Below are 14,468 nucleotides of genomic sequence, written 5' to 3'. Positions count from 1 at the left end.
AGAGAGAGAAATAATGTACGAGGGTAGACAGTTTCTTCTTTTTTTTTCTACCGGTAAATGAATACACTGTACAATCAGGGAGGTGGGAGGAGGTTCCCACCTCCCTTGTACAGTACATAACAAAAGTCGCCAGGCAGCGAGGGTCCAAATAAGGCCAAAAAAAAATGTTGTATTGGCGTAACATGAGATTTTCAAATAGGGTCGGGCGGTCGGATTTTGTTTTGTTTTGTTTTGTTTGTTTGTTGGTTTTTTTTTTGCTACCTGTATTTTACGTGTAAAACTCATATTTAACAAAACCCCATTCGCTAGAGAGGGTCTGTTGCATCCAAAGATTGTTATACACCGGTTTAAAAGCAATAAATATTAAAAGAGAATCATATTTTGGAAATGGAAAAACACCCTGGCCCCCCACTCGAACCCATAGGAGACCGCATGCGTGTTCCCGTTTTCAACGTCTGGTCGGACAGCAGGACATCTTTGAACGGACCTGTTTCCCCCTTCCCTACTTTAACAGCCGTCACGACATACCGGTCAGAATACGAACGAACAAATTCGTGGGCTAAATCACCCAGCGCCACAGACAAATCGATTCTCCGAATGATATTAAATAAAATCTTCGAACCGGACTTCGAACCGGTTGCCGACACGCTGTATACTGCGCGGCCATTTTCCGACACCAGCTGTTGTTGTTGTTGTTGTTTTTGATAAATCGCAAACCCGTATCGCGCCTTCTCTCGGTAAAAACGATGTATTTCCTTTTTTCCTTTTTTGAAAACTTCAGGGTCGGGGTTTTTTTTAGCGGGTTACGCCAATACAACGATTTTTTTTTTTTTTTTTTTTTGGGGGGGGGGGGGACCTAACCTTCAAGCACGCATGACGAGAAGCAGTTTGATAGAAGTGCAACTTTGGACTGTTTGCACTGATACCGTTTTAGCTCAATGTTGTTTTCACAGACTGCACACAGACTGTTTCATCGCACCTCACTGCAGACTGCAAACAAAAAGCATTTTCCCCATGGCTGCCGATGGACTCTGTTACCCCACCATGTTTACGCTGACTTTCATGCATGAAGTGGAAAAAAGACTCTCAAAATGGCTGTGATGTCATCTTAATTGGATGAGAGATATTAGCGTTGAGCAAAGATATTCAAATTCTTACGATTCTTTACCGAGTAGTGATAAAGGTTGTACTATTTTGCATGATTATTATACCAATCAGTTATAAGGCGATGGAGACTTCAACTTATTGTAATATTCTCCTACTGATTTGCGCAAAAAAATGTCATCTCATATCTGGTGCTATGATACAGCGACAATTATCGTTTTTGTTGCCCTCAAGATCATCACTTTTGTCCTTTTACGACACACATTCACACACACACACACACACACACACACACACACACAGATTATTTTCCCTCTTTTGATGTGCTCTAAAAAAAAGAGACACTGATGGAAGTTTAAACGTATTTCCATAAGAGACTCATATAAGGCCATGACATTAAAAAAATGCGTAAATTCATTTGATTGAACTCAATCTTTTAAAATCAGGTTCAACATGGAGTTGACTTTCTCCTCGACCTTTATACCCTGTTGCCGTTATTCTTTTGTATCTGTTAGAGTACATTGTTAAGGTACTTTTAACTCTGAGTAAAAGGCGAGGCTATAATATTCACTGGATAATGAAAGATCAACTTGTCGCTAAATCAAAACCTTATACGGGTTTTTTTTTTCATAGTCTTGCTGATCTGTCCCACTTAAATAAAATGTCACTACACCAAGCAACGATATATTTTTCTTTTATTTCCATGTTATTTGAATGTTGCAGGTGTAAACGTTCCATTATATAACTATGCATATCTAAAAGGGTAGGTTCAAATGTAAATTGACATGTAAATTCTTTGTAAAATTACTTGCTATAGTTTTAATACATTTCCATTTGCTTTTTGATCATAGCTAAGTATTTCTGTAGTCATGCAGCCTATTAGTTTTTCTTTTATAAGCATTCATTTTTGTCAGGTTTACATCGTATTAATGATACCTCACTGCCTTATCACACCAAAGAATTCATAGTTTATATAAAGCTTGCGCAAATTCTGCACATCGATTTAAAAAGAACTGTAAATGCTACACCTGTCAGTGTAAGGTTATTGAAGGACTGAAAAGCTCATTAATTACTGAATGTAGGTTTTGTCAATTGAGTACTGAGTCTTACTTTAATAGCCCACGATAGGATCACATTCTAGCTACTAAGTGGTTGCAATAATGTACCGGTAATTTTTTAATCACATACCATTTGCGCGAACGTAAACATTCGTTGTACGTCGTGTTATGGCAGTTGTTGCATCGTCCAAAATGTCACAGATATATAGGCCTTCATCTTCGAATCTGACGTCCTTGATGATCAGAGAAAAGTTTTTGGAAATGTCGTACAGACCGGCCTCATATCCTTGGCCACTCTTATGACCAGGACTACCTTCTAGATGGAGTATTGTCAAAAAGACATTCGGAAGATCACCCGCTTTTGTCCAGAATACAGCAAGAGCCTCCTCGGTTGACACTTTGCATGGGAGAACGCCAGGTTTTCCTTCAACCAGTTCTACTGACGAGTGATTAGCGACATCTTCGAAGTCAGATGATCCCTCCACGGCAATATCTACAATTGAATTAGTAAAATAGTTGATATAGATACAAGTGTGTACATTTTATTCTACTGAAACCTTAAGTATTAAAGGAAAATAACGATACAATTATGATTTTGCAGTTATTTTCATACAAACCTGATCAAAGTGAAATGTCCTGATCAAGAAAATAAAACAATACCTTTTAAGGGACGGCTGGGACAAAATATTACCAGGAATAAAGATATTAGAATGACATTTTTTATATTTCTTTTCAACATTTATTCCAGTTAGATATTCTGTTTATAGGATATCAGCATATATTCGAGGACCAAACTGAAACTCTCAATACTGTTCGAATGATAGAAAATGAAAGCTTAGAGCCCTCTCCTAAATATGTGAAATCTACGCTTTTAGTGGTCGCTCATGTTATAACATGGAGGCCTATACCATGAAATTTCGTCCATGATTCCACATCAAGATAATTATTTTTGAGGCAGGGTGTAGTAATAAAATTGTTAGAGTATTGGAAGTTAATGGCCCTATCATTTAAGTGACAACATAAAGCTGACCTTCGGGCCCTTCTAAAACTTGTTTTACTTAAAGGGCCTATTTCAACACAATTCCACATAGAAACGTTTATGGACTGCAATTGAGACAGCAAATATTTATTGAAAGAGCATAGTCATTTATCTAAAGAGCAACATCTTCACTACTGTACATGCTTGATACTCACAAGACGACAAGAGTGATACGAAAAGTAGAATGATCATCCTTCCTTCATGAAATGAGGTCCTTACGCCCGTCCGACATGCTTCTGTCTATATAAGTGAAAACAAGTATCGTTAATACATGCTTTGGGTACGATCTTCCATTCAGAGCTAGCCCACTATTGTAGTACATGTACTACCCTTGTACAAACATTTTTTCTGTGTGTTATGTTGTCATGTAAAAACTGCGACCACCAGCCTGCACCCGAACGCGAAAAATGCTGATAGAACACGACGGGGGCGCGGTTTAATAGGCCTAGAGATTCGGTTCATTGCGTCGGAATATATCGTGCAGGTTGCACGGGAAATCCCGGCGGTGAACTAACAACCACAGTCACCTTCAGAAACAGTCCACAATACAGTATCGCTCCATTGTTGTGCAATGAATCAACGTTCGCCTTGTTGTTGCCATTATTATCATTAGAATAATTATTTTGATTTGTATTTCATGTGTCTCACGGTCGTATGTATAAAGAATGGCAGTTGGAATATTTTCAAACCTCACCCAAGAGGCCTTGTCGAAAGTCAACTGTTGTTCAAACTATGATTTTGTTTCGTTTATTTATTTTTGTTGTTGATTTGTTTGCATTAACTCACTTTTTTAGAATTAATTATCATAATGCATCACAGATGCCTGTATTTTCCCTCCAAAAGCGCTTTGTAATGCACAAGATATGCTTCCGAACAAGACTCTCCTGATAGGTCTACATTACGCCTTGACAATAATGTGATGATGGTTTAACATATCTGGCAAAATTATGTAATTGACATGTTTGTCACAAATTTGTTGAATTTCGATTTCTTCGACCTATGAGTGGCTATATTGTTTAATTTGCTATAGAGCATGTATTCACAGATTCGGAGATTTTTACCTGACTTCTGGCACTTTTATAAATGTGTGCATTTAATAATTTTCAAGATATTGAGAAATTATGTAATGCATAGAATATGAACTAAGTGTACTCTAAGTGAGCCACTTCCAAGATATGGAAGAAATGAAATTTAGCCTTTCATTTGGCGGTTGATATTTTTGGCCAAAACAAAACAAAACTTTCCAAAGAATCTCTATCGGGTAATACATGTAAGTTCAAGAAAACTCCTGCAGGCAGTGCATTAAATATGAGATTAAAAAGGGTGACGATTTTAGGAGTTTACATTGACTTTAACCTCAGCTCGCAAGAGTACTCCCGCCACCGGAGTGAATAAACCTCATCTCTATATCATAGGCACGTCACACTAGCACTTCGTAAGATTTGTCGCTTCCAGAAGAGCACCAAAGTACGGAAGCTTATAAGTGCCAACCAAATGACGAGATAAGAAGACGAGAAGACAAGTTAAATACCGAAAAGCCGAGTTATTGGAACTCGGCAAATTGACTTGTTTGGGTTAAGAAGACAAAACGCCGAGTTGTTGAGTCGATTTGTTTCGGACGAGAAGACAAGATGATAAGCTATCGAAACTCGGCAAGCCGAGTTGCTTTGGACAAAAATACAAGATGACGGGTTGTAAGAACTCGGCAAGTCGACTTGTGTAAGTCAAGAAGACAAGAAGCCGAGTTGTTGGAACTCGGCAAGTCGACTTGTTTAGGTCAAGAAGACAAGAAGCAGAGTTATTGAAACTCGGCACGTTGATTTGTTAGGGGCGAGAAGACTAGATGATGAGCTATCGAAACTTTACAAGTCGAGTTGCTTTGGACAAAAATACAAGATGACGGATTGTTGGAACTCGGCAAGTCGACTTGTCAGAGACAAGAAGACAAGATGAAGAGTTGGTAGAACTCAGAAAGTTGACTTGTTTGGGACAAGAAGTTTAGATGATGAGTTGTTGGAACGCGGCAAGTCGACTTTAAGGACAAGAAGTCAAGATTACAAGTTGTTGGAACAAGAAGTCAGGAGGACAAGAAGCCGAGTTATTAAAACTCAGCAAGTCGACTTGTTTGGGTCAAGAAGAAAAGATGTCGAGCTGTTAGAACTCAGCAAGTAGACTTGTTTGGGACAAGAGGCTGAGTTGAAAATCGGCAAGTCGACTTGTTTGGTACAATAAGACAAGATGACGAGTTGTTGAAACTCTGATATTGACTTTTGGGGGATAAGAAGACAAGATGATGATCTGTTGGAATTCTCCAAGTGGACATGTTTAGGAAAAGAAATCAAGATGACAAGTTGTTTGGGCAAGGGGACAAGAGCGACATTATTTGCAACCTCATTGCGTCATGGATTTGCATTCTGAGTTTATCTTCCACACAACAGTAGTCTCTAGATAAGAAATTTGATACCCTTCCTGATTTTTAAGCTATTTGTCATATTCCACAAAATTGTTATCGTTGAAAAGAATAGCACTGGAATACTTATATGACAGACGGAAGTCAGCAACTTGCTCTTTAAAGCATCTGAAACTATCTGAAATTATATTAAACTAAAATAAATGGCGACAGTACGATACGTACTGTATGCATTTGTCTTTAAGCCTCTTCATTTGGAATTTTGAAATTTGGGGGAAAAACTGAAAACAAATCATGTACATAATTGGATTCAAACCAAATCCAAGATCACACTATTTATCCATTCACTCTGGAAATTCAAAATAGAATAATTAGATAAGCGTTTGTGAGTTATTCAACCTACAAACAACAATTGAAAAAAGTAATATCATATTACATTTCTCAACAAAATGTGATATTAACACATTGCATGTATTTACCAAGGGCGGACTTGGGAGAGGGCATATTTATCTACGGCCACTAGGTCTAACTTTTTTTGACAAGCTGCAAGCAGCTCAGTTCATAAACCTGTCACTTATATCATGTATATTATGGTCGTTCGTTTACTTTCTACAGCAATATCATATTTCGCAATTATATTGTTCTCATCTCCCAGAGCACCCCTCCCCACCAAGCAGGGACGTAAAAAGCAGGGGGTGTTATGTACAATCATCCCCGCAGATTTCAGAGATAGTAAAATATATGTGTTCATGATAAATCGCCTGATTTTCCTAGTTAAAACCATTGTCAATTTGTTAAGAATTAATGTGATTTTCAATATGCTTTAGTGTTAATCTAATTTACGGTAGAAATGGCGTTAGGATAGGCAAAAATGCCAACATTTTCGGGCACTCGTTGGCGTTGCTCCCTCGCATCTATACAAACGAATATAATTGCAATCGACTGGAAAATGCATAAAAAACAACAGATATAAACGAGAGTTATGCTAAGCCTTATATTCAAAACACTCGATCGTGCAGTGTGTTTAGTCTTTATGCTGTTCTTCGTGACTCATTTGTGGTTCATCGCCCCCCCCCCCCACACGTTCGTTTCTATATTGTGGTTCTTGAAAAAAAAAAACATTATGCTAATACGTTAATAAATGAAATCGACATTATCTTCGAAACCAAAGGTTTTCTTTACGATTGTTGTCATGTTACAAAATTCATCCCCTCCTAACCTCCTCCTCTTCCGATATGGAATTAGAGCCGCACAGTCATGAATATTGAAGGGTGGGGGAGGGTTTGGGGCAGTTGGCAGTTGAAATATTGGGGGAAAATATTGTCCCCCGGCCCCCAGTAATTCTCTCCAAAATGAGAATTATAGCAATATTTACAAAGCAATGCTTAGAGCTATATATACGAAAAGATTACAACAAATTTAGAATTAAAACACAACTAAAACAGAACAATTTCGACACGGGCTTTGCGCGGAAAAAGCCAAAACATCAATATCCGACAAACACATCATTTTGCTTGCAAAAAAAAGAAGGCAATGGTTACAAGAAAATTGTAGAATCACACACAGATTACGCGCTAAAGAACCATCAGAACGGTGCATTTTTTTTTTTATTCACCGCGAAAGTACAACGAAAGTTAACGAATGTTAAAGGAACTTTTTTTTACTTCTTATCCCACAACTCCTACAACTCATTTTCTTGTCTTCTTGTCCTTAACAAACCGACTTGCCAAGTTCCGACAATTCGTCATCTTGTCATTTTTGTCTCAAATAAGTCTACTTGCCGAGTTCAAACAACTCATCATCTTGTATTCTTGTCCAAAACAAGTAGACTAGCCAAGTTTCGGCAACTCATCATCTTGTCTTCTTGTCCCAAAGAAGTAGACTAGCCGAGTTCTAAAAAAATGAGTCGACTTGCCAAGTTTCGGCCACTCATCATCTTGTCTTCTTGTCCCGAAGAAGTAGACCAGCCGAGTTCTAAAAACTCGTCATCTTGTTTTCATGTCGAAAACAAGTCCACTTTCCGAAATCCAACAACCCGTCATAATTGTCTTATTGTCCCTAACAAGTCGACTTGCTGAGTTTCGACAACTCATCATCTTGTCTTTTCGTCCAAAACAAATCAACGTGCCGAGTTTCAATAACTCGGCTTCTTGTCTCCTTGACCTAAACAAGTCGACTTACCGAGTTTCAACATCTCGGCTTCTTGTCTTGACTCACACAAGTCGACATACAGCAGTATGTGCAAATGTCCGCATGATACCTAATATGATACAAAACTATGAAAGGCTCATTTAAAGAATACCTATGAATAAGAGGAAGACAACGATGTAGTCATCTGTTTTTAGGAAAAATGTACCTTCATCCATTTTTTTTTTTGTTTGTTGATTCCTACAATGAAGTCCAGGAAAATAAAATGCTTTTTTATGGCTTTTCATTAATAACCACCCCCCCCCCCATTTTTTTTTTGGAATCATGCAAGCTTCTTTGGCCAACATAATTCAATTGATTTCAAATCAATTCAATCTTAATCATCCAAGACGAAATGACCGGAAATTCATTATATTTTTTTTTTGACATGATATGACGGTGTTTAGAATATCTATAACACGAAACAGCACATGGTTATTTAGAAACTGAAGAAAGACTATATAGTCAAAATTGAACACAATCGCATAGAAGCATTATCTGCTTTTGAACGCAATATATACATTAGCACTTAATCTTGCAGTATATTAACGAATCGGCCTAATGTTGATAGATATCCTAGGTACATTATATACAGAAAATATGAACTATCAAACACTGATTTTTCATTTGCCTTATTACGACAGAGCTCAAGCTAGCCTATCTGGCTTTCATTTGAAGGTTTTTGAGAGTACCTCAAGTGTTTTGCTAATAATTGTCACAGCGCTGCTCGCATGAACTGAAGTCATCATAGGCTGGGATTGGGAAGAAATTACATGTACTAATTCATTCATTCATTCATTCATTCATTCATTCATTCAATCATTTACTTTCATTTAGTAAAATAGCCTAATTGCAAAATAATGATATTCTCACACGCACTGCAGCTGCCCACCTTTTGTGACGGAACTTATTTTCAATAAGCATTATCGTTCCAAACGCCTTGTGTAGAGGCTACCAAGTAGGCCATGATTCAGATTGGAAAAAGGGTCGGCACGGACGCTTTCTTTTACATTGTGTAAGAAAATCTTCAAATGGCGCTGCACGAAGACTACAATGGCACATTGTTAGTCAAGGCGCTAATTCCTGTACGGGCCTTAATTATTAAGGAGTTCGTTCAACCCACCCCGCAGAAAAGGTTTGACCACACAGAGTGGTAGATGGGACCTCCAGGAACACCCCTAGGTAGTATGTGAGTCGAAATTATGGTATCAATAAAATTTTACAGGCCATTTTAGTTGCGACAAGACCTTATTGTTCGAAAAAGAGTCTGCGCACGCCAAGACTACTACACGCACCACTAGCACTGCTACAGGCGCCAGTGCCAGTGGTGCGTGTAGTAGTCTTAGCGCACGCAGACTTTTTCCTCGGCAAACAAGGGTTTTTGCCAGCAAACTCACTAGCTGAGGTCAGTGTAGTTTAGTTTCTAGCCGTTTTTATTTCGTGTATATTTTTTCCGAGTTGCAGCAAGCCGAGTGAGGTTGCATACCCAGTGATTGTGACCCCAAACCGTTCGGGCGTCGCAATCACTTGGTATGCGCCTTCGCTCGGCTTAGCACAATAAAGTGGGCTTCTACACATGCGCAAGCTGCAACTCGGAGAGATGAAAACGAAATAAAAACGACTAGAAACTAGACTGGGGTCGGTTACGGCTGGCACTGAAAATTACAACATAATCACAGATTTTTGCAGTTATTTCATGAATAATTCCTCAAAACACCGTAAAACCCTGCATATATATATATATGTTGCTAGAGATGTCAGCAAAACAATGGGATACATTGTAAGTTAAAATATTGTGCATGGTTACCATGGTAACCAGATGTATACAGGTGATTGATAATCCCAAAAAATGCCTCCAAATGCTGCAAACTTTGGTATTTTTTGTTCAGTTTTTTTTTTGTAGATAGGTGAATCAAAAACAAAATTTCTATTGATTATTGTACAAAAAAGTTTTTTCCTGTTGCCATGGCAACCAGTAATATCCAATCAGGATTCAGCTGTCAATACTTAAAGGACAAGTTCACCTTCATAAACATAAGGATTGAGAGAATGTAACAATATTAGTAGAACACATCAGTGAAAGTTTGAGGAAAATTGGACAATCGATGCAAAAGTTATGAATTTTAAAAATTTTTGTGTTGGAACCGCTGGATGAGAAGACTACTACAGCTTGTGAGTCATGTGCGTACAACATTATAAAGAAAATGTAAAGAAAATTCAACATATTTTCACTTTTTTCGCATAATAAAAGAGCACTTGACTTGCCTCTTTCTAAAGGCAGGGGGAATGATATCAACCATAACATTTGTCGGTAACGAGTCGGGGGAATGTGTACTTTTTTCAAAAGATGAAATTTTGTGAAATTCTCTTTATATTTTCCTTATATTGTTGTACGCATGTGACATCTAAGTTATTCACACACTGCAGTAGTCTTCTCATCCAGCGGTTACTGCACAAAAACTTCAAAAATTCCTAACTTTTGAACGGATTGTCCGATTTTCCTCAAACTTTCAATGATGTGTTCTACTAATATTGCTACATTCTCTCAATCCTTATGTTTATGAAGGTGAACTTGTCCTTTAAGAACTAATGCCCATATTTTCAAAAAGCTCAATAAGCATGTCATTCTGCATAATTGTACCATTTACCGTACTTTTAACACATATTTGACTTCAAATTACAGGCAAATGTTGTTTCCACCAATGTATGGACGAAACATTCCCTTCAAAATCTATGTTAATACAGAGAGCAAAGCCGACGATATTCTGATATTAGCTTTTTAGAGTATATATTTACAGAGAAATGGTTATTCGAAACAACCTTGGAAAAGAGCAGAAGAAAGCAATTGATTGTTCTTGTTCTTAAAGGAAATTTATTCAAGAATGCAGATAAATTCCTTTCTAAAGAAGGAATATACACGTACACTGCATTATCCATCAATGGAATTAAAAGCGTACTTTTCGTTGGTAAGCTATATATATTTGGACAACTTGTGGTGATATTTCATAATCAAGTTCAAATTACCAATTCTTTGTTAAATATGAATTCAATTTTTCATTTCTTGTTAAGCCTGTTACTAGAGCTCACAGTGTGATGGATTGACTTTCAGTACTTCGTTATACATATATATATATATATATATACAAGTATTTAAGCTTTATTTTCAACAAGTTTATTTGTGGATCGAGGTATTTGTGAATCAGGGTATTTTAAGGACGTCTCAGGGTCAGACAATTCAGACAATCAGACAACTTTCTGTCTCAAATATACCATCAGCATTTATGTTTGTACCACACCAGCGTGCGATAAAAGTGAAAAAAAAATATCTCGAGTGTAAATACTTTTTCGTGCTTTTCGTGGACTGTAATTGCACGAAATTTGAATCATTCTGTTTGTTATAGGCTATATCTAAAGTGTAGATACATTTTTTGTGTTTTTCGTGGACTGTAAGTGCACGAAATTTGATTCATTCTGTCGATATAGGGTATCAGTATTTGGACAACTTATGGTGATATTTCATAACCAAGTTCGAATCGTCAATTCCTTGTTGGATATGAATTTCTTGTTATGCCTGTTACTAGAGCTCACAGTGTGACTGACTTTCAGTACTTTGTTATACATTACAGTACAAGTTTTGTAACTTTTTTGTTCAACAATTTTATTTGTGGATCAGGGTATTTTTATTTTTTTGTAGCACTGCTACAGCCGCCAGTGCCAGTGGTGCGTGTAGTAGTCTTAGCGCACGCAGACTTTTTCCTCGGCAAACAAGGGTTTTTGCCAGCAAACTCACTAGCTGAGGTCAGTGTAGTTTAGTTTCTAGCCGTTTTTATTTCGTGTATTTTTTTTCCGAGTTGCAGCAAGCCGAGTGAGGTTGCATACCCAGTGATTGTGACCCCAAACCGTTCGGGCGTCGCAATCACTTGGTATGCGCCTTCGCTCGGCTTAGCACAATAAAGTGGGCTTCTACACATGCGCAAGCTGCAACTCGGAGAGATGAAAACGAAATAAAAACGACTAGAAACTAGACTGGGGTCGGTTACGGCTGGCACTAAAAATTACAACATAATCTCAGTTTTTTGCAGTTATTTCATGATTAATTCCTCAAAACACCGTAAAACTATATTTATATATATGTTGCTAGAGGTGTCAGCAAAACAATGGGATACATTGTAAGTTAAAACATTGTGCATGGTTACCATGGTAACCAGATGTATACAGGTGATTGATAATCCAAAAAAAATGCCTCCAACTGCTGCAAACTTTGGTATTTTTTGTTCAGTTTTTTTTTTTTTTTTGTAGATAGGTGAATCAAAAACAAACATTTCTATTGATTATTGTACAAAAACGTTTTTTCCTGTTGCCATGGCAACCAGTAATATCCAATCAGGATTCAGCTGTCAATACTTAAGAACTAATGCCCATATTTTCAAAAAGCTCAATAAGCATGTCATTCTGCATAATTGTACCATTTACCGTACTTTTAACACATATTTGACTTCAAATTACAGGCAGATGTTGTTTCCACCAATGTATGGACGAAACATTCCCTTCAAAATCTATGTTAATACAGAGAGCAAAGCCGACGATATTCTGATATTAGCTTTGTAGAGTATATATTTACAGAGAAATGGTTATTCGAAACAACCTTGGAAAAGAGCAGAAGAAAGCAATAGATTGTTTTTGTTCTTAAAGGAAATTTATTCAAGAATGCAGATAAATTTCTTTCTAAAGAAGGAATATACACGTACACTGCATTATCCATCAATGGAATTAAAAGCGTACTTTTCGTTGGTAAGCTAGGGTTAAAAATAAAAAAATAAAATGAAAAGTCATGACATGTAAATTTGTATTAAAACGTGCAGTAATGAATTAATGCTATTAAGGAGAGAATGAGGGAAAATCTTAGGGGTCCTATCCGTTTTATCCAGGTTAACTTTGTAGTGTTGAGGTGGGTAGTTTAACCCTATAAAGCCTAAGGGGGGGGGGGGGGCACATTGTGCCCCCTACCATATCTTCATTTGCCGCTCCTAAACCCTTCACCCGATTTCAACCAAATTTGGTGGCTTTTCCTAAAATCTTATTACAAACATTTTGATATATAATTTAGGTATGTCCGATATTCCTGTTTGCTATGGCAACCGTAAACTGACAACCATGTTAGTCAGATTTTGTATGATTTTCTGTTTCAATTTCAGTTAACAATATAATTATGGATGAAATTGGGGTTTTCTTGGCTATAGTTTGCTAAATGAAAGAAATGTGAAGTAATTATGCTTGAAAATTACGATGAAATGGTCTTCTTATTATTTCCTTTATTTTCTATATAACATAGGCATCAAACAATAGATATAATAGAAATAATCGAAAATACAGCATTTTTCAAAGATTACCTTTTTATTTTGTGTTATCTTCACACAAGCTTTGCCTGGAATATCATTTGTTTATCATAATATCAATCTGTAAACTTAAAATTTCAGTATTTTGGAAATATGAAATGTGATACAAATATATGCACCCATTCCAAGCAATACGTAATAGGTTTCATATATTTCTTTATATTGTAATGAATTACGCCCCCACATGTTGACCTTGAGAAATTTCAACCATAACAAATAGTGAACGTTGACTTGCTCTTCCTTTGTAGAAAATATGAAAATGATTAATATAAAATAACAACATATTTACTGGGGATAAAGAAATAAAAAGAAAAACATGATTTTAGCATATTTTCTATGTATTTTTATATTTTGGGAAATAGTGCCCTCAGTGGGTAACCTTGAGAAATGTTGGGTCATGTAGAGCATGAGTTGCTCTACCCATGTGCCAAATATGACGGTCATACATCATATAATAAAGAAGTTATGTAGGGGGCACAATGTGCCGCCCCCCCCCCCCCCCCCCCCCTTGAGCCTGGAAGGGGTCAAAATAGCTTGGGCTTTATAGGGTTAAGACCCGACCTACAATGGGTGATCATGAGCACGTAAGGCAAAAAAAACAAACGTGTCTGGATTCCAGATATTTTTTTCACTTTATCCTGCTTTGTTGTGGCAAACTTATAAATGACTGTGGAAAATAGAAAGTTATCTGACCCGGAAATGTCCTTAAAATACCCTGATCCACAAATAAAATTGTTGAACAAAAAAGTTACAAAACTTGTACTGTAATGTATAACAAAGTACTGAAAGTCAGTCACACTGTGAGCTCTAGTAACAGGCATAACAAGAAATTCATATCCAACAAAGAATTGACGATTCGAACTTGGTTATGAAATATCACCATAAGTTGTCCAAATACTGATACCCTATATCGACAGAATGAATCAAATTTCGTGCACTTACAGTCCACGAAAAACCCAAAAAAAATGTATCTACACTTTAGATATAGCCTATAACAAACAGAATGATTCAAATTTCGTGCAATTACAGTCCACGAAAAGCACGAAAAAGTATTTACACTCGAGATATTTTTTTTTCACTTTTATCGCACGCTGGTGTGGTACAAACATAAATGCTGATGGTATATTTGAGACAGAAAGTTGTCTGATTGTCTGAATTGTCTGACCCTGAGACGTCCTTAAAATACCCTGATTCACAAATACCTCGATCCACAAATAAACTTGTTGAAAATAAAGCTTAAATACTTGTATATATATATTTTTTTTTTATATGTA

At 36.9% G+C, this 14,468-nt stretch overlaps 1 protein-coding gene across 3 annotated transcripts in view; it reads right to left on the bottom strand.

Moving 5' to 3' along the window:
* LOC139736528 (uncharacterized) overlaps positions 1-14,468 on the bottom strand; it is a 35,390-nt gene that overhangs the window by 16,285 nt on the left and 4,637 nt on the right. For all 3 annotated transcript variants that reach the window (XM_071647278.1, XM_071647279.1, XM_071647280.1), the window contains exons 2-3: positions 3,357-3,443; positions 2,293-2,655 (exon numbers count right to left, since the gene is read on the bottom strand). In XM_071647278.1, coding sequence (XP_071503379.1) covers positions 2,293-2,655; positions 3,357-3,393 — 400 coding nt within the window. In that variant the 5' untranslated portion in view covers positions 3,394-3,443. The remainder of the gene's footprint in view (positions 1-2,292; positions 2,656-3,356; positions 3,444-14,468) is intronic.

Source organism: Diadema antillarum, unplaced genomic scaffold (genome assembly GCF_040938485.1).
Source record: "Diadema antillarum isolate AM-2024a unplaced genomic scaffold, OU_Dant_1.0 seq00000651_RagTag, whole genome shotgun sequence".
Lineage (NCBI taxonomy): Eukaryota > Metazoa > Echinodermata > Echinoidea > Diadematoida > Diadematidae > Diadema > Diadema antillarum.
The sequence above is the reverse complement of the archived record's forward strand: the minus strand, read 5'-3'. Positions and strand labels throughout refer to the sequence as shown.